This window comes from Olea europaea, unplaced genomic scaffold (genome assembly GCF_002742605.1).
Source record: "Olea europaea var. sylvestris unplaced genomic scaffold, O_europaea_v1 scaffold1650, whole genome shotgun sequence".
Classification (NCBI taxonomy): domain Eukaryota; kingdom Viridiplantae; phylum Streptophyta; class Magnoliopsida; order Lamiales; family Oleaceae; genus Olea; species Olea europaea.
Genome location: NW_019234158.1, coordinates 246,432 through 266,750, shown reverse-complemented (window position 1 = coordinate 266,750; position 20,319 = coordinate 246,432). Strand labels below are relative to the sequence as shown.

The 20,319-nt window shown below is 40.6% G+C and overlaps 1 protein-coding gene across 1 annotated transcript; it reads left to right on the top strand.

Annotated features, from left to right (window-relative positions):
* The first annotated feature begins 16,918 nt into the window (after positions 1-16,918).
* Positions 16,919-19,391, top strand: LOC111377402 (B3 domain-containing transcription factor VRN1-like). The gene is made up of 6 exons (XM_023000496.1): positions 16,919-17,012; positions 17,244-17,398; positions 18,218-18,716; positions 18,800-18,870; positions 19,002-19,223; positions 19,323-19,391. Exons 1-6 carry the CDS (start codon positions 16,919-16,921, stop codon positions 19,389-19,391), a joined length of 1,110 nt encoding a protein of 369 aa, XP_022856264.1.
* Positions 19,392-20,319: the final 928 nt, after the last annotated feature.

Below are 20,319 nucleotides of genomic sequence, written 5' to 3'. Positions count from 1 at the left end.
GAAGAAGAGACAGGCGAATAGGTCCCTGGAGGGGGCGAAATTCTGCACATTCCACAAACTCTATGGCCATGAAATCACCCAATGTAGAGACGCACCTCGGTCATTAAACTAAAGCAACTTACGCTCCTTCAGGGAGGACCATCATCATGAACGCTCCCGCAGGTCCACCTCTCCAAAGCGACAGTCGAGGCGACAACGGGACCAGTCACCTTGGATGAGGGAGACAAGAGATAGATCTCAGGGAGAATCCACGCAAAGGAATCAGGCACTAGCCACTGGAGGTGATATCATCCAGGAAATCAATACAATCATTGGGGGACCCCCACATTGGAGGCAACACTAGGAACGTCCAGAGGAACTACACAAGGGAAGTAAAGAACCCACCAATGATTACTTACATTGTCAATCAATTCCAAGAGGCCAACAAGATGGCCCCAATCACTTTCTCTCAAAAAGATGCACAAGGGATTCATCACCCCCATTATGATGCGTTAGTAGTAAGAGCCGTAATGGCTGAAACGGACTCAAGCGCATGCTCGTCGACAATGGCAACTCGGTGAATATATTGTTTGGATCCACCTTTGATAAAAATGTAGATTGAACATGGGTTGATCCCCATGACTGACCCGCTGTTTGGATTCACTGGCAACAGCGTCATCCCACGAGGGCGAATTACTCGACCTGTTGAGATGGGTTAGCTCTCCTAGTGGCCCATCACTTCATGGAGTTCCTAGTGGTAGACCATAGATCAGCTTACCATGGAGTTTTTGGCCGACCTGCCTTAAAGGATCTTTGGGCAGTCACCTCTATCAATTACTTGTGTATAAAGTTCCCAACTGAGTATGGGATTGTTACAGCTCGATGTGACCAGATAGACTCGAGAGCATGTTACCTCAACTCTCTGCCAAAGTCCAAGCCCCGCACTATCAATGTCATTATAACATAGGTCACCAACGAAGCCGACATGGACATAGAAATGCTCGACGCCCCTGAATAAGGGCATATCTCCAAACAAGAAAAAGACGTCGACATGATAGAGGCCCCTGAAGAAGGGCACCTTTTCGATGAGTTGGATCTCCGAATCATCGAGTTTTAACCAAATGCGACCTCAATAGAAGAATTGGAAACTTTTCTTACCAACCCTGAAGACCCCACTCAGGTCTTGACGATTGGGAAAGCGCCACCCCTCTCCCCCCTTCCTGAAGTGGAAGAAGAAATGATAAACTTCCTGAAAAAGAACCTGGACGTCTTCACTTGGAAGCACGAAGACATGGTGGGAATAAACCCAAGGGTCAGTTGCCACCGCCTTAACATCAACTCCTTCTGTGCCCTGCATCGGTAGAAAAGGCAAGCCCTCAACTCAAAGCGTACTCAAAGAAGAAGTCGACAAACTAAGCCGCAGCGGCTTCATCAGAGAAGCCATCTATCCGAAGTGGATATCCAACCTGATCTACATGGATGCATACAAAGGGTAGAACCAGATACCCATATTCCGAGCTGATGAGGAATCCACATCGTTCATCACAGACAGAGGATTGTATTACTATAAGGTGATGCCCTTTGAATTGAAAAATGCCGAAACTACATATCAATTGCTGGTCAATATGATATTTGTCGAGCTCATTGGCAAAACTATGGAAGTCTACATGGACGACATGCTAGTTAAAATCCTCCAGGTGAAAGAGCACATATGTCACCTCGACCAGGCCTTTCAGATTCTTAGAAAGTATAAAATGAAGTGAACTCTCTCAAGTGCACCTTCGGGATAGTTTCAGGTCAATTTCTAGGGTATATTGTGAACCAAAGAGGAATCGAGGCGAATCCGGAAAAGATAAGAGCCTTAATGGAAATGAGGTCACCTTAGAAGCCAAAGGAGGTCCAAAGCCTCAACGGTCGGATAGCCACACTCAGCTGCTTCATCTCCAGGGCCACTGACGAGAGCCTACCCTTCTTCAAAGTCTTGAAGTAAGAAAAAAAGTGTCAATGGACGGATGAGTGCGAGGAAGCCTTCCAAGTGCTAAAGAAGCACTTAAGAGAGACACCACTACTATCCAAACCTAAACCACGAGAACCACTGCTACTGTACTTAATGGTCTCTGACAAGGCTGTCAGCGCAGTCCTTGTCGGAGAGAAAAACACGCATCAACGACCGATGTACTATATTAGCAAGGCACTACTCCCAATAGAGACGCGCTACCCAGATATGGAAAAGCTTACACTCTCCCTTGTTATAGCATTAAGGAAATTGAGGCCATACTTTCAGGCTCATTCGATTGAAGTTCTCACCAACTTTCCCTTAAAATAAATATTGCAGAGAACGGATGCTTAGGGCCGTTTGCTAAAGTGGGCAATCGAGTTTAGTGAGTTTGACCTACTGTTCCGACCTCGAAACGCCATCAAGGGCCAAGCCTTCGTAGATTTTATGGCTGAGTTCACCAAAGCCCTAGAAATTGAGGTGACAATGGAAAGAGTTGAGACTCCAACATGGAACCTATTTGTGGATGGGTCGTCGGGAGAAATTGGCTCCAAAGCAGGAGCTGTTTAGGAAAGCCAGAATGGCCATAAGCTAAACTACGCAGTGAGGTTCGACTTCAAAGCCTCGAACATCGCTGCGGAATATGAGGCCCTCCTAGCAAGCCTTAGACTAGCAAAAGAAATGCAATTGAAAAGGCTTCTGGCAAGTAGCGAATCGTAGCTTGTGGTAAGTCAGGTCAATGAAAAGTTTGCAGCCAAAAATAGTGGCATGGCTGCGTATCTGAAATTGGTTCTGAACCTAGTCCCTCACTTCGAGAGATTCTAACTGGTTCAAATTCCACGCCTCGAAAATACACACGCTGATGCCCTATCCAAGTTGGCCAGCAGCAGGAATTCGGAGTTGCTAAAAATTATCCCAATTGAGCGCCTACCGAAACCCTCCATCTCTGGAGGTGAAGAGTTACTATGGATTTAAAGCACCCCACTTTAGATGCAACCTATCGTAGCCTACCTCGGAGATCAATCACTGCCAGCCTCAAAAAGTGAGGCCAAGAAATTGAGGAGGAGGGCTGCTCACTTTGTTCTCCAAGATGATGTTCTTTACGAAAGAGCTTTGCCTGGCCATTTCTTCGATGCGTCGGAGGGGAAGAAGCCATGTATATACTCAAAGAAATCCATGAGAGAGTCTGTGGTAACCACTCTAGAGGAACGGCTCTGGCATACAAAGTACTTCGACAAGGCTACTTCTGGCTGACCTTGAAAAGGGACTCTTGCCAGTTTGTTAAAAAATGTGACAAGTGCCAGAGCTTCTCAAACATTCAAAGGTAGCATTCTCAAAGCTTCTTCGTGATTACCAACCCTTGTCCATTCGCCAAGTGGGGCATCGACTTCATTGGCCCACTCCCAGAAGGAAGAGGAAGCACAATTTTCGCCGTTGTTACCAGTGACTACTTCACCAAGTGGGTTGAAGCTGAACCTCTGGCCAAGATCACCGAGGCGAATACTACAAAATTAGTCTGGAAAAACATCATTTGTAGGTTTGGCATTCCCCATTCTTGCGTGTCTGACAACGGGAGACAGTTCGACAACAAAAAGATGTGAGACTTGTGTGACGAGCTCAGTATAAGAGAGGACTTCTCAACACCTCATCACCCTAAGCAAACGGGCAGGTTGAGGCAGTGAATAAAACTATCAAGCATACCTTGAAAAGGAAGCTTGACGCCTTAAAAGGGGTGTGGGTCGATGAACTTTCCCATGTCCTCTGGGCCATTCGAACAACCAGCCGAACGACAACAGGTGAAACATCCTTTTCCATAAGCTACGGATCCGAAGCCATGGGTCCTGTCGAGGTGGGAATCCCCTCTTATCGTCGGATTCATTTTAATGAGATCGACAACGATGAAACTCGAGTGTATGAACTTCACCTCCTTGAAGAAAGGAGAGATTCCTCCTAAAATAAAATTAGCTAAGTATCAAAGAAAGATGACCCGTTGTTACAACTCCAAGGTCAGAAATCGAACTCTTCATCTGGGGGACCTCGTCCTCAGAAGGGTCTTCCAATCATCGAAGCCAACTGGGTTCGGAGTGTTTGGACTGAACTGGGAAGGTCTTTATCGTATCCGGAAGGAGTCCCGACCCGGTACTTATGAAATAGAAGACATGGCAGGAAAGGTACTCCCTCATCAGTGGAACATTGAACACTTGAGGAAGTACTATCAGTGATGTGTATGTTTTGATCCGATCTACATTTTGTCCAGTATTGTAACATTCCTATCTTACTAAGTATTGAAACTGTCTTAGTAAAAGATAATGTAAGTTCCTAAGTTATAATACCCCAATTCTCCATTATGTTATATGGGTTAATCAATTGGTGCCTCAGTGACTACTTATTGTTGGTAAGTGGCGCTTAATATTTACTTATTCGTTACTCATCAAGATACAAACAGTTCAGCACAAACGAAGTATTAATACTTGAGCAAAAAATTACATTTCATTAATATTAGAAAGATTACAAGAGTTGGGTTGAAGCAACTACAATACAACCCTGATCTATTGGCACTATGGCATTGTCCCCCACTTCCACCACCTCCTGGGGAGCCTCCATAGCTTCCTCGACAAATGCAATGTCTAGGTGACCCCCAGTAGGTCCACCGAACTCCGCCTCAAGAGCAGAAGTGTCTAGTGTCGGATGAACCTCTTTCAGCCGCTCCAGCATCGCCTGGGTATTCCAAGAGGGCCAATAGTTGGCAAAGGTGTTGTATAAAGGATGCTCCTCGAAATGATCAATGAAGTGCAGCACGGCTAACTCACTGACCACCTTCGCCTCAGCCTTCAGAGACTCAATCTCCTCCACTTCGACCTCCAGCATCTGCCTCAGCTCAGCCTTCTCTTTGTTCAAGGCCTCTTGAGCCTCCATAGCCAAACGGTAATGCTCGCTGGCGTGATCAAGTCACCTCATCAAAGCAGCCACATGGCTCTCCGTCTCATGGAGCTCCTTCCTCAGCCTCTCAACATCAGAGTTAGCTCTTCCCAGCTGGCTCTCTGCCTCTACCCTCTTCCTTTCCGCCTGAGTAGTCTTGGCCTCCGCTTCCCGCACTGCATCCCTATATTGTAAGCTCGTCTCCAACCGCCTGGCCAGGTCGACATTTTTGGTCTTTCACCATGGCCTCAAGTTGAACACTTGTGCTCAGGGATCTGGCAAAGTACGCGGTGTTGGCATAAGCTAGATCCTCCTCAATACAGGAAGCAGTGTGGTCCCTCCAAGCATTAGTCCAGTATTTGTTATAGGCAACCGCCACAGCTGCTATCTCAGGGGAAAGAGCCTCCAGTACCTCCCCCACCAGCTCCTCCTCATTCCTTCCCAGGAAATCCGCCTCTTTTTCAAGGCAAGCCCTCTTTTTCCTCTGCTATTTGGGCTGCTGGGCCAGAGGTGCTGTAGGAATGGGGCCGGAGTGATAACAGCCGGGCGAGCCTTGGCGGAGCAACAACCCTTTCTCTATCACAACCCCAATTGGGATTGTGGTCTGGCGTGTGGTAGTCCTCTCTACAGTAGGGCCCTTGGATTGTTTGCCCTTCTTCAACAGGAAGGGTTCGGCCTCTTCTTCCTCCTTCTCGGCCACGACAGGCTAAAGTTTCTTGCTCGTTGCGACCAGATCCTCCGTCTACTTCTTATACGCGGAGGAGGTTGTCTTCAGTGCCCGAGCTTCAGCCATCATTTTCTGGATGGTTTTGAAGTCGGGCTTCAAAGATCTCTTCTTGTTAAAGTTATATGCAACAAATAGGACAAAATTAGCCAAGTATGAACGCTTCAACCACAGATTGTAATGATGTAAACCCTACACTCACCCTGGGAGGCCATCAAATCATGCTCCACGAAATGGATATTCTTCCTTATCAACTCATTGTAAGACCTCCTCTTCGGGGGGAAGTTGATAAACAATGCAGATAGTGTTGAAGTCTTCTGTAGACAACTCACACCGAGGAAGTGTACCTACATGAAATAGACAAGTTAAATCTGGAACTGGAAGGGGCAGGTATGCAAGTAAATTCGAAGTTTTAGTACTCACTAAGAGTTGAGTATTTTGTTGGTGCTATCAGGGACGTAGGGGGTCCCCTCCATCGTATCCCACCTCTCTGAACTCAATACCGCGAACTCTTCCAATCTTTTATGAAGCTCGGCAGGCCGAGAACGAAGGAAGTGTGGGCCCATCAGGAGGTCAAGTAATACCACCCTTTCGTTTTATCCCACGCTGCGACCTTAGGTATATACAGGGTCTGGAAGACAAAGAAAGGCATCTCCTCCCCGTAAGACGTCTCCTTCCACAACACGTACGAACCCACCACTTGACTCCAGGAGTTCGGATTTAACGGAGTAGGGGCTAACCCATAAGACCTCAACACATACCTAAAGAATGGGTGAATTGGTAGCCTAAGCCCCGCCCAAAGGGTGTCTTCGCTAACTGCCACACACCCCGGGCCTGGGATAGCAGGCTCGCTCATTTGGCCCCGGTAATACGAGACCCACACTATCTAGAATCTTATACTCAGTCCTAAGTCTAACTAGGTCGGTCGAATTTAATTTGGAAAGATAGTCGCACCCCCCAATGGATCGAAGTATCTACAGGGCTATTTGATCGTCTCCAGATGTTCTCCCTCCTATAATTGCCTTGAAAATTTCAGTGAAGTGGCCAAAATGGGGTCATCTACCCTGACAACCTCTAGGTCCCTTCCAGAACGCCCCTACCTTCACAGGCCATATTTTTTCAGAAAAAGTTGCGTAAAACTCAAGAGTACTTACGGAACTCGACCAGAATGGATGTCCTAACGCCGAAAAATAGAAATATCGTCGGGCATCACTGGAAACCCGTCGAAAATTGCCAAGAAATTTGAGAACGACAGAGATTCTGAGTTTGCAAAGGTGAAAACGTTGAAATGGCTATAAGTCCTCCTTTTATAGGAGACCTTAGATGATCCCCACCGTTGAATTCAAATAATGTCAATCTAGGCCATTCATTCCATCACAAATCTGGATCGTCGAAATGAAATGACGGATTATATCAACCCCTAAGATTTGACTGTGGCCCGCACGCGCACACAAAACATGTCACCTCGAACAACAACAGCCGTCAACAATAAGTAGCCACAGCAACCCTTTTTATGGGAACATGCAGCACTTCCAACTGTCGTCTTGGAAATACACGAAAGCTATCACATCAATTAGCGTCATAACAAGACGCTTCAGATCAGAGACAGTCAATCCCAATTCACTTAAGATGAAACACTACGCTTTACAAAGCTTCAAAGCACCTGACGCGAACTTTCCTGTGGGTCATCGCCTCGGTCGCTGCGTGCCCTCAGCTTTTCAAAGCTTTACCATCTCCCAACGCGTCATCCCTGTGGGTTAGCGCATTGATACAGATGAGCTCTTCACCCAACTTTACAAAGTTTCGACGCACTTGACGCGAAGTCCCATGTAGGTTATCGCCTTGGTTGCTGCGTCTTCTCAGCTTTTCAAAGCTTTACCATCTCCCAATGCGTCGTTCCCTATAGGTCAGTGCATCGGTACAGATGAGCTCTTCACCCAGCTTTACAAAGCTTCGACACACCTGATGCGGAGTCCCCTGTGGGTCATAGCCTAGGTCGCTGCGTCCTCTAAGCTTTTCAAAGCTTTACCATCTCCCAACGCGTCGTCCCCTGTGGTCAGCGTCCCTGAAGTAGAACCATGACCCACATGCCTCGATTATCACTAAGCCTAAACCAGCACTAGATGCGACCTTTCACATCAGCACTTCATCAAAATCCGCAGTCCCTACTCTAAGCTCGGCATACACAATCAGGAAAACAAGTCCACCCATGATATGAATATTCATGCCTGAACTTAGGAGGACCACTGCTACGTTCCCTAACTGAACCACTTTGAAATATCAGGCACACCATTCCCCGAAGTGCCACGTGTCCATCCAAAGTGGTTCCTAAGTAATGCCAACTTCTGACGACCTCCAACTTGACGCACTGCGAGGCGCAGAGTAAATCCAATAATGCAATCGAAGTGCCCTCTGAATTCGAAGCGTTAGGTACTCCGAGGTACTCCCTTAACGGATCTCTCCGCTGCCACTTTTAGAAAGATCTGTATCAGGATCCTCTCTGCCTTCAAGGATTAATCAATGTGATGTCTCCATAGGTCTGATTGATGTGACGTGTCAACTTTGTGTCAACTCAGCTCAGAAGAATTAATTGCCCGTCTACTTTAGACACGACTGATTGACGCCTATGAGTGGACGCTCTACACTGTTAGATGCATACACGTGTTCCACATCCAACGGTGCTCCATGTCTATAAATAACCAAGGTTTGGCAAGAGACAAAGGTAATGAAACTTTCACAACTTAGCCCTCCATACTAGGAAATATATATTCTCCTCCCCACTTTCTTACATAACTTAAGCAGTGTTCCGATCACCCAACACTAACTTGACCGTTGGAGTGTATGCGGCCGCCATCACCCCCGCTGGTTCTGACCGTGTGCTTTTGACCGTGCACTGTTGTGCGCATGGAGGATTACGTGGAGTGGCTATCCGTTGGCCACGTGGAAGGTCCAATTCGTGACGTCAACAACAGCTAAGATGTCTCCATTGCTATCTAACACGAAGCAAATGTAAAACAAAAGATGGGAGCCTGGAAATTGAAATAGGGAATTTGAATACATTAGGTAAATTTTACTTAATATCTATTTCTTTTCTTTAACTTTTAGAAATGATTTCCTTATATGTGAATTGGTGAAATATAGATGAAAACCGATCAACCTATTTTATCGATAGTCATAGTCTACATGTTACATGAAAGCTTTCACCTAGGAATCCTTTGTTTGGAGTCAGTTTGAAACCATACAATCTTTATCCAAGATGTATGATGGTAAAGTTCTTGAGCTTTATGTTACTTGGTGATTTGTTTTGTAGAATCGTGTTATGTTTCTTTTTTGTCTTTCTTCAAAATTGAGTCCCTGTTTGGCCCCATTAAAACTCATTAATTTCCATTATTTGCCAATTTTTCAAACAAAAGCAGGCCCTATGTGTCAAGTTGTTCAGAACATACGTGTACTATGAAAGGAAAATATTTTCATTAATAATGAGACGGTGCACTTCACTTGATATGCCTAAATGACGGTAATACCCTCCCAACCACTAACCTATGGAAATGGGATAAGGGTGATTGAATGAGGGGTAATTTTGTCTTCTGTCATTGCTATTGGATGATGTTTTTGTCTAGCTATCTCAACGGTCCATTTGACAGAAATAAACTACTACCTATGGATGAGAAAGGTGGCAGATATGGGCCCACTTGTGTCAAAAAAGGAGGGTTGAAAAGTGATAGGAAAAATAATTTAATGAGTTTTAAAAGGGCCAAACGGACGCTAAGACTACTATGTTATATAGAGCCAGGGGGCTGATCTTTGAATAGGAAAAAATAATGTGGTTCCGTTTTTCTTATTTCTGAAGTATGTGCCAGCTGCATTTTTTGAGCATCTTCCTAGTGCTCCCGCGCATTTTTGAACTTCATGATTCGGATGGAAAGAAGTGGCTACTCCACAACATTCGAGCAACGAGTGGTAAGAACTATTTAGGCACAGGATGGAAGAAAGTTGTAAAGGAAAAAAGCCTCGAGTTGGGAGATACATGTGTCTTTGGGTTGGACGACATCAAAAAATGTAAGCTAATGGTTTTCACATTTGGCGACACGGGAAATTTCCAGATGGAGTTCAATAGGCTTGAATCAAGCAGTGGACGAGTTTGAATGCTCTAGTTTCCAACAATCTGTATCCATATGGTTAGTTTTAAGTTGTTGATTCTTGGAACCTATTTGTGTTCAGTGAAATGGGAATGGACTCATTTCCTAATTACTATGGAGTTTATTACATGGATATCTTGGAATTTTTAAAAATGTCATTCACAAAGGCTTTTTGGGATATATTGACACTATTGAATTATATATGAACCATGGGATTTGTCTGATTTGAGTGTGTCAAACCCACGAGTCTTGATTTTGTTCTCGAGGAAGTTAAATATAAATGACGACATAAAAGCATATGTTTGGCTAAACTTAAAAAGTTCCTTAGCCAAACCACATGTATTGCACAAATCATTGCTAAAAAATGAAAAGTGGGCTTGTTCGGTTTGGGAAGTTAATTCGACTTAAGTGGTCATTTTTATGTAAATAGAACCATTAAAACCAAGAGTTGATGAGTACTTTGGGTTGATCTACCAAAGAAAACTACAAAATAGTACAAATACATAATCCAAAAAACTTAAACCAGTCCTAAGGAACCTGGCCAATCCTTCCAAGAGAAACTTGCTGGCTCTAATCTAGCTCAAAAATCATATCAATAACCTTCAAAATTACTTACTCTATGTTCATTTTGAGGCTGAGTTGTTTAGCATCATTTCATATCAACCAAGGAAACCGGGTACTAAATGGGTAAATTTTAAGTTATATTATCTTTATCTAGTTTTGATAAAACAATATCAGCCTATTTGGGAGTAATTTTTTTGCCCAAAAAATTGATTTTTTTACCGTTATTTTACTATTACAGCCGTCATATTTGACTTTTTTTCTCTCACAGGCGAACCTCACTTTTCTCCTAACAATCAAACAATCAATTCTCGAAATCACTCCCAAACAGGCTCTATATAATTTTTTGAAATAGTAATTAAAGTAAAATATATAAATCTTGGAGAGTCATCGCTTAAAAAGAGAATAGTGTTTCCCCGACTTTCTATTAAGATTAAATATTTTTGAGGGATTTACTTTTAGAAGGATCATGAAAAAAGTGTCAATTAAAAGGATTTTATATTACAACAACTCCACATTAGTAATTGTATTCGCAAAGTGGTAATACTATCTATTGCCACTAGAGTTCACAATTTATACGGCAATAGGATGACGATCACATTGTTTAAAGGGAGAATAATGCAACAAGTCACCAATCGACACAGGGTACATTGTAATTGTTGGGATTCTTGGAGTTCAATCAAACAATAATTATCAAATAAAGGGTTTCAAGGCAAAAACAATTAAAAAGAGTTGAAAGATACAACCTGTCTCGGCCGAATCTGTCCAGCAGTTTTTCTTCCTTCTCTTATGGCTGATTTAGGCTCAGGAACAGCTCCATGTAATGCTATTCACCTTCCAAAGAGAGAGAGAGAGAGAGAGAGAGAAACCAGTAAAGAACCCACCAACCTTCAAGCTAAAATCGAGAGACCAAAGAAGAAAGGGAGAGGGAGTCGACTAAAGAAGGGAAGAAAAAACCCATCCCTCTGCCAAAAAACGTGGGGAGCCTAATTGTGTCAACCATCAAGTTAAAACATCTCCCCCAAGACAAGGCAACACAAATATCTCAAAATAGATTAAATCCCAGCAGTCGATCTCATCCAATGGTCCACAAAAATCTGAACAAAATGGAGTTAAGAGAACCATATTCTCACATTCTTCACCTTGGTTCTCATAACACTCTCTCTTGGTTGCGAATTTGCACATGGAAGAACTATTCATCATCATCGCCCACTACCTGCAAGAAAAATTAATCAGTGTCAATATGTAATAAAGATAAGCACAATTTAAATTTACCTGCAGGTAGAATTTTTGTTCCCACATCAGAGGGATTCCTTTCAGTGTGAATTTTAACAAGATTAACTTCACTTTGAGACAGTTTCTCACTAATAAAATGATACTTCACCTCAATATATTTAGTTCTTTCATGATAAACAGGATTCCTACAAAGCGACAAAACACTTTGACTATCAGTAAACATAACAGGTGTATCATGCATGAAGTTCAATTCCTTTAAAATTCCTTTTAACCAGGTACATTCCTTAGCCGCGTCGGTTATGGCAACATACTCTGCCTCAGTACTTGACAAAGTAACTAAAGGCTGCAGCTGAGACTTCCATGTTATACAATTGTCACCAAGTGTAAAAAAGTAAGCTGTGGTAGACTTTCTGCTATCTTTGTCACCAACAAAATCAGAATCTACATACCCCTTTAGAGTAAGTTTTTCAGATCTTTTTTCATACACTAGACCCAGATTTAATGTACCAACAATGTACCTTAACAACCATTTCAAACCTACCCAATGGGGCTTTCCAGGGTTGGACATAAATCTGCTCAAAAAACTTATAGCATAGGCTAAGTCAGGCCTGGTTGTTATCGTAGAGAACATAACGGAACCTATAGCATTAGAGTAGGGTATGTTCCTCATTTCTCTAAATTCCTCCTCAGTTTTAGGAGAATGTGCACTAGAAAGATTCATGTGAGCTGCTAAGGGAACGTTCACAGATTTTGATCCATTCATACGAAATTTAGTTATGACTTTGTTTAGATAGGCTTCTTGGGAAATGATTAGTTTATTTTCAGCCCTATCTCTCTTTATAACCATCCCCAAAATCTTCTTAGCATTCCCCAAATCTTTCATATCGAATTCTGATTTTAAAAGGTTCTTCATCTTAGTGATTTCAGTCTTACTTGAACTTGCTAGAAGCATGTCATCTACATACAGCAACAAGTAAACCTCACAGCCCTCCTTACTATCATTATAGTACAAGCATGCATTATATTCACTCCTTTTAAAATCTATCTTCAGTACATAGGTATCAAACCTTATGTACCGCTGTCTAGGGCTTTGTTTAAGCCCATACGGAGATCTTTCTAATTTGCACACACAGTTTATTTTACCCTTCACCTCAAAACCTTGAGGCTGACTCATGTAAATATCCTCTTCCAATCCCCCATGTAGGAAAGCAGTCTTGAATCTAATTGTTCCAGTTCCCAGTTGAACTGAACAACCAATGCCAAAAACAGTCTAATTGTTTTGTACTTTATCACAGGAGAGAATATCTCATTGTAATCAACCCCCTCCTTTTGAGTGAACCCTTTCGCCACTAATCTGGCCTTATACCTAGGGGGATCACTACAATTATTTCCTTCTTTCAATTTGTAAATCCACTTACATTGAACTATCCTATGATCCTTAGGTTTGTTAACTAACTTCCAAGTTTTATTCTCCATTAAAGATTCCATTTCTTCCTGTATAGCTTTTAGCTAATTTTTAGAACATTTTCCATTAACAGCTTCTTCATAACTAGCAGGTTCTATCTGTTCAAGGGCTTCACCTGAAACCAAGGCAAAATGAGTCAAGTTTAGGGATTCATATCTAGGATTTGGCCTGATCTGCCTCCTCCCCCGATCCCTAGTAAGCTGATAATCTTGATTAGGTGGCTGATCATTAAAATGTTCAACTTCACCTGGTTCAATTTTATCTTGAAGTTCAGTCACCTCTTCAGGTTCAGGTTCAATTTCAATTTCAATTTCATTTTTATGATGTATAGTGTCATTTTCGTCATTCCCAGGTGTAGGTGAATTTAGCCTAGTCAGCTTCACCTCAGTCTGAATACTCTTCTCAGTTTCAGATTTGTTAGTTTCTTCGATTTTCTGTTTTAGACATGGCATCTCAGATTCATTAAAGACTACATTCCTGCTGTTAATAATCTTAATGCCTTGGACCCCTAAAACCCATAACCTATAGCCCTTCACATCCTCGGGATACCCTAACATCACACACTTGACAGCCCTCGGCTCAAGTTTCCCTTCAGATTGGTATGCATATGCAGCACATCTAAACATCCTCAAGTGTTCTAGATTTAGAGGCTCTCCCGTCCACAAGTCCTATGGGGTCTTAAACCCTATACTGCTGGACGGAGACCTATTAATCAGATAAGCTGCAGTACTTGCAGCTTCAGTCCAAAAACCTTTCGCAAGGCCAGAGCTAATCAACATACATCTAACTTTGTTCATTAAGGTCCTGTTCATTCTTTTAGCGACCCCATTTTGTTCAGGTGTGTATTTAACAGTTCTGTGTCTTGTTATACCTTTCTGCTTACAGAAGTTGTCAAATTCGTTATTACAGAATTCAAGCCCATTATCAGTTCTTAATATTTTTAGTTTCTTGTCTAACTGATTCTCAACAGACTTTAACCAAACTCTGAATTTTCCAAAAGTTTCTGACTTAGCCTTCAAAGGATAAATCCAAACTTTTCTTGAGTAATTATCCACTTAGGACAAGAAGTACTTGCTCCCACCAAATGTGGAGTGCTTCTCCGGGTGCCATAGATCATCATGGACATAGTCCAAGGGTCTGCTGGTCCTATGAGAGCTAGTTTCAAAGCTTACCTTATGGGACTTACCCAAGATACAAGTTTCACAGAATTCCATAGTTTCGATGTCATCCTTTCCAAGTAATTTCTGATTACTTAAAGATTGAGCCCTTTAAACCCAATGTGACCCATTCTGTTATGCCAAAGTTCAGTTTTGTCTTTACTCACAGTAAGAAGGCTATAATCAACTGGTATTTCAGTTCTACCCTCAAGATAGTACATACCATTCCTCTTAGGCCCTTTCATAACTATGAGAGAACCCTTCATAATTTTCAAAATCTTATTACCAGACTTGAAGGTATATCCCTCATCTTCAAGAGAACCTCAGGAAATGAGGTTCCTTTTTAAATTTGGGACATATCTAACATTTCTAAGTTGCGTGACGGCCCCATCGTACATTCTGATGGCTATGTCACCAACTCCAACCACATTTTGAGAATTATTGTCTCCCATGTAAACCTTTCTAGGTTCAGTCTCTCTATAGTTATAAAACCAAGACCTATTAGGGCACATATGGAAAGTGCACCCTGTGTCTAGAATCCAATTTTTGTCAAATTCTTCCTCAGACATATTCATGACATGCAAACTATTAATTTCAGAAACAATAGCAGTATTATCAACATCAGAATTGTTCGGGTCTTTTTGTTTCCTTTTCCAGTCGAAGCAGTCTTTCTTGAAATGTCCTAACATTCCACAGTGATAACATTTCTTATCGCTTTTATCTTTAGATTTAGATCGCATTTTAGATTTTCCTCTCCCCTTCTTGTTATAGAAGTTAAATTCTTTCTTTTCAGGTCTTCCCCTAACAAATAGACTCTCTTCCCGGGAATGAGTTCTGTTGTCTCTTTTTAATTCAAGTTCTCTTGATTTTAAAGCATCGGAAACAATAGCTTGAGTGAGAGTGTCCCTACCATATTTTATGGCATTTTTCATTTCTCTATAAGATTTGGGTAAAGAGTTTAGCAATATGACAGCTAGATCCTCATCTTCAAATTTTTTATCATTATGAGCTAGACTCTTAACAATTATGCTAAAGTCACTCAAATTCTCCTCGACATCCTTCCCCGGGTCCATCTTAAAACTAAATAACTTTTCCAACAGGTATATTTTATTAGGTAAAGTTTTAGTTAAGAACAAGGCATCTAAAGCAATCCACAAAGTTCAAGCAGTTTTAGCACTATCAACTTATCTCATAATGTTGTCAGATAGATGCAAAATTATAGAACTGTAAGCAATTTCATTCATGTCTTCAATTTCAGTTGGTTTAGCTTTTAACTCATCAGAAAATGTAGCGGGATCATCGAGAGCTTTAGCAACTCTCTGTTGGCCCAAAATGGCCCTCATTTTCTGTTTCCATATCGAGTAATCCCCTTTCCATCAAATTGCGATAATTCGACCCTCGAACCCATTACAGATTCTGTAAAAGAGTGGCCTGTACTCGTGGACAAAACAGAAAAGGTTTTGAAAAATTCTTTTCCAGATAATCAATATAAAAATATGAATGCCGAGTTTTAAAAACAATTTTAGAAATGAAGCACAACAATCACATAATCCGTTCACGAAACACAGGTATATAATGCAAGTAAATATGTTTCCATGTTACAAATTAATCACAAGAATTCAATCAACGAAATTCACAAATAAGCAACCAAGCAATAATCAGGCATAAACCGGTAAGGATACCAAACCTAACCTAACGGAGAGTTTGGAATAATCTTACCAAACTACTGTTGAAAAACAGTATATATACCACCAAGTTTCTGAACCAAATTGTTGTAGACGTCAAGCAGGGGCAAAATCGTCCAACTTTTTCTGTAAAACCTGAAACAGAAAACAAACGACATCAGTGTGTTCAGAACATCGAAATAAGTAAACTGCCCAAAAAAAGCTCACCGGAAAGTCCAGCCACGCGCCGTCGTCGGAGTCACGCGCCGCGCGGTCGCCGGTCCGATCACGGGCCCAACCACAGGGAGCACCTTGGTCTGCTGGTCATGGGTCCAAGGTCAGTTTCGCCAAAAGGTCAGTCGTTTGGCCGGAATTTGGATTTTCATATTCGGCCAAAAAATGGGAATTGCGATTTCCTTGAAGTTTTTGATCGATTTTTGGACAAATTTCACTCCTCCTAGCTCTGATACCAATTTGTTGGGATTCTTGGAGTTCAATCAAACAATAATCATCAAATAATAAAGGGTTTCAAGGCAAAAACAATGAAAAAGGGTGGAAAGATACAACCTGTCTCGACCAAATCTATCCAACAGTTTTTCTTCCTTCTCTTATGGCTGATTTAGGCTCAAGAACGGCTCCATGTAATGCTACTCACCTTCCAAAGAGAGAGAGAGAGAGAGAGAAATCGGCAAAGAACCCACCAACCTTCAAGCTAAAACCGAGAGACCAAAGAAGAAAGGGAGAGGGAGTCGACTTAAGAAGGGAAGAAAAAACCCATCCCTCTGCCAAAAAACGTGGGAAGCCTAATGGTGTCAACCATCAATACCATCAAGTCAAAACATCTCCCTCAAAACAAGGCAACACAAATATCTCAAAATAGATTAAATCCCGACCGTCGATCTCATCCAATGGTCCACAAAAATCTGAACAAAATGGAGATAAGATAACCATATTCTCACAGTAATTCGTTGAAACACAAAGAAGAATATTAAGGGCTTGCTTGACAGTGTTTTCAAAAGTTCAAAGTTAATTCTAAGACTAAAAAGTTACTTTTAATCTATTCCCCACGATTTAAATGATGGGTGGGAAGCTTGTGAGAGTTTCAACCTACAGGTGCTGCCAATTGAATGGTCTTAGGGACTATTGGGCCTCTAATGTGTGCTGCAAGGAAGGTAAGGAGGGAGACGGCGGCATGATTTCATTGAAGATGTAGTTCGTTTTAGATAATTTAGGTGGCACAGGAAGCTTTAGATAAGGCAACGACGCTAGGGTTTTCACCTAAGGCTGCTGACAATTGAATGGTCTCAGGGTGTTGGATCTCCAATCTGTGGTGTGAAGTTGATCGAAGGTAGGAAGGGAGATAGTGGAGTGATTCCGTAGCCGATGAAATTTCCTCTTGATAGTTTGGGTGGCAAGAAGGAAGCTTTACGGATTTGAGGTGAAAGTTGTAGTGAGTCGTGGATTTGAGGTGCCGACGATGATTTGGGTGGTGTCAACTACGGTTAAGTGGAGTGAGCTGTGGTGGGGGATGACGAGTAATTTGTATCCAGTTAATTTGGTAAATTGTAACCGACAAATAAGTTATGATCTATAAAGATGTGTGATTTGAGACTAAATATGTAATTGTAACACAATTTGTGTCTTTGTGCCGGTGACGTTGTGTGATTTATGATTAGTACTTGAGCATGACCATAAAATTTATGTTATTGTGAACTTGGCGTATTCAATTAATAAACAGGTCACAAAATTTTATTAGTGACCACCCAATTTTTGAAAGAATTCCACAATGTTTTTTAAATCTGAAAGGGTATCTTGAAGTTACTGTAATTATGCGTTTTCCCCCTATATTAAATGCATATCTCAAGAGCTTACTTCACAATCTTCAATACTTTAATTGACCTTTTCACTGCCATGCGTTGAACATCTTCAAAATTTTGGGTGTCTTCACTAATATACTAATTAATATCTTAACTAACAGTACGACAGATAAAAGTACCTAAAAAGGTGCAAAATCTCTCAGGTCATAGAGGAAAAACTTTTCATCTTCAAAAAGTTGCCCATTGGAATATGAAAGGGCGTCTGTGGTTATATAACAGACTCTTATTGACAAATGCAACATAAATAAAGAAAAAACAAATGGGGGAGAGGTCCAATCTACCAGCAAGATTCTTTAAGGTTATTTTGCCTTCAATCACTACCCAACAAAGACTAGTAAGTAACAAATTACCTTCAATTTTAGGACAATGTGTTTTTCAATCCCAGCTGTTTCTTGTAATCCATAAAGTTTGATGTCTTGATTATGAGTTTTAGACAACCATTTTTCTTGACTTCATTGATACTAAAATCGAGTTGTCAAATATATTATTTGTTTGTGCAGAGGATCCCGAACAAATTTGTCGAAAAATATGGAAATGAACTCTCTGGCGTTATCAAACTTACTGATCCTATTGACAGCACTTGGTGTGTGAGGTTGGTAAAGGTGGAAACGACACTTTGGCTTCATGATGGCTGGGAAAAGTTTGTCGAGGATCACTCTATCGGTTATGGCTATTTTTTACTCTTCAAATACAAAGGGAATTCTTGCTTCAATGTGCATATATTTGACTTGACGGCCACTGAAGTTGACTATCTTGATAATAATCGTAATTTTAAAGGAACCAATCATGATACACGGAACATTTCTTATAAACGAGATATTTCTTCTTCAAGAAATGAAGGTGGATTCAATGCAACACGTGGTAGAACCCATGGAGTCAAAAGAGGTTACAGTGATGCAACTGAGACCTCAAAATCTCTCCGTTTCTATCGAACACGAAGCAAATGTAAAATAGAAGATGGAAGACTGGAAATTAAAAAAGAGAATTTGAATATACCAAGTAAGTTATTCACAGTAATTTTTGCTTATTATTTGCTTTTTTTACCTTTAGAAATGATTTATTGATCACCCTCTTTTATGCAGGAAGCTTTTCGCCTAAAAATCCCTCATTTACAGTTGTTTTGAAACCTTACCATCTGTTAAAATATACGTTGGTAAGCTCTCAAGCCTTATGTTACTTTGTGATTTCTTTAGTATCCTATTATGTTACTCTTTTAAGTTTATTATGTTGTATGTATTGCATTTATTTGATCATAACATGGTTCGATTTTTCTTATTTCTGAAGTACGTGCCAGCCGCATTTGCTGAGCATCTTGCAAGCAAGTCAGGGTACATTGAACTTTGTGATTCTAACGGCAAGAAGTGGCTGGTCCGTTTCACTAGAAACATAAAGCCTAACGAGAACAATTTAAGCAGCGGATGGGCGACAGTTTTAAAGGAAAAAAGTCTCAAAGTGGGAGATACATGTGTATTTGAACTGATTGACATCAATAAACTCATGCTAAAGGTTTTCACGTTTTGCAACACTAGCACAGCCCGAATCAAGCAGTCATCTAGTTAGAATGGTACCAGAATGATCATGAGCACATTTTCCTTCTGTTGGTAGGTTGATGACCTCAACCAACTATTTGTGCTTAAGTTTTTCAATCATGTTTATGTCAACTGCAATATTTGAGGCTATTATTTCGGAACTCAGTGACAATCTAAATTCTGTTTGGTCCATAATCTTCAAACATTGCAAACTATGGCATGATATAGGGAATAGCTCATAGATTTATATTACTCCCTCCGTCTCATTTATATACCCTTATTTATATTTGTACAATTTCAGGATTAAGTGAGAAAAATTAGTTATAACTAGATAAATTAAATAAGAGTATATTAGTAAATGAACAAAACAAAACATTCTCAATAAATAAATAAAACTATATAAATGAAACAAAAATAAGAAAAATCAGTCTATATAAATGGGACGTGGGAAGTTTGATATACAAACAATCAAAATTAATCTCCTGAAACGACACACTATGATAGGTGGTGTAATCAATTTTACAACCACCTATTGTAGTATGCCATATTATCCGAATGCTTAACATAAATTAAACATTTGTGCTTAAGAGATCAATCCTGTATAAACAATAGAATTTGACTAATCGACTTGTCAAACTCGTTATCCTAATAGTTGGGCCTTGAATTATTATTATTATTATTTTTTTTATTATTATTATTATTTTGAAAAAAATTTCATAAATTAGAGGATAATTATTGCCCATTTCAAAAGTAAGAATAAAAGTTTCAAATTTCAAAAATCAAATATTTATTAAAATTTATTTATAATTTAATTAATTAAATATTAAGGTCACAAATATATATAATTTGATTACAGATTTACAATTTAATTAGCTACTTATTATTTCTCGATCACAAATTAAAAACATTTAATGTCAAATTATTTTACGATCACAATTCAAAAAATTTGTAGGTCACAATTTGTGAATCAGTTACAGATCAAAAATTTATTCATCACAATTTATTTATGGGTTACGAATCACAAATATTATAGATCACAATTTATTAGTAGGTCACAAATTATTAATTTTTTA

Excerpts from the sequence above, each read along its gene's own strand:
- LOC111377402 (XM_023000496.1), top strand. The coding sequence starts at position 16,919 with ATGGGTGGGAAGCTTGTGAGAGTTTCAACCTACAGGTGCTGCCAATTG. Across the intron at positions 18,871-19,001 it reads ATCTGTTAAAATATACGTTG|TACGTGCCAGCCGCATTTGC; the intron begins GTAAGCTCTCAA and ends TTATTTCTGAAG. Across the intron at positions 19,224-19,322 it reads TCAATAAACTCATGCTAAAG|GTTGATGACCTCAACCAACT; the intron begins GTTTTCACGTTT and ends TTCTGTTGGTAG.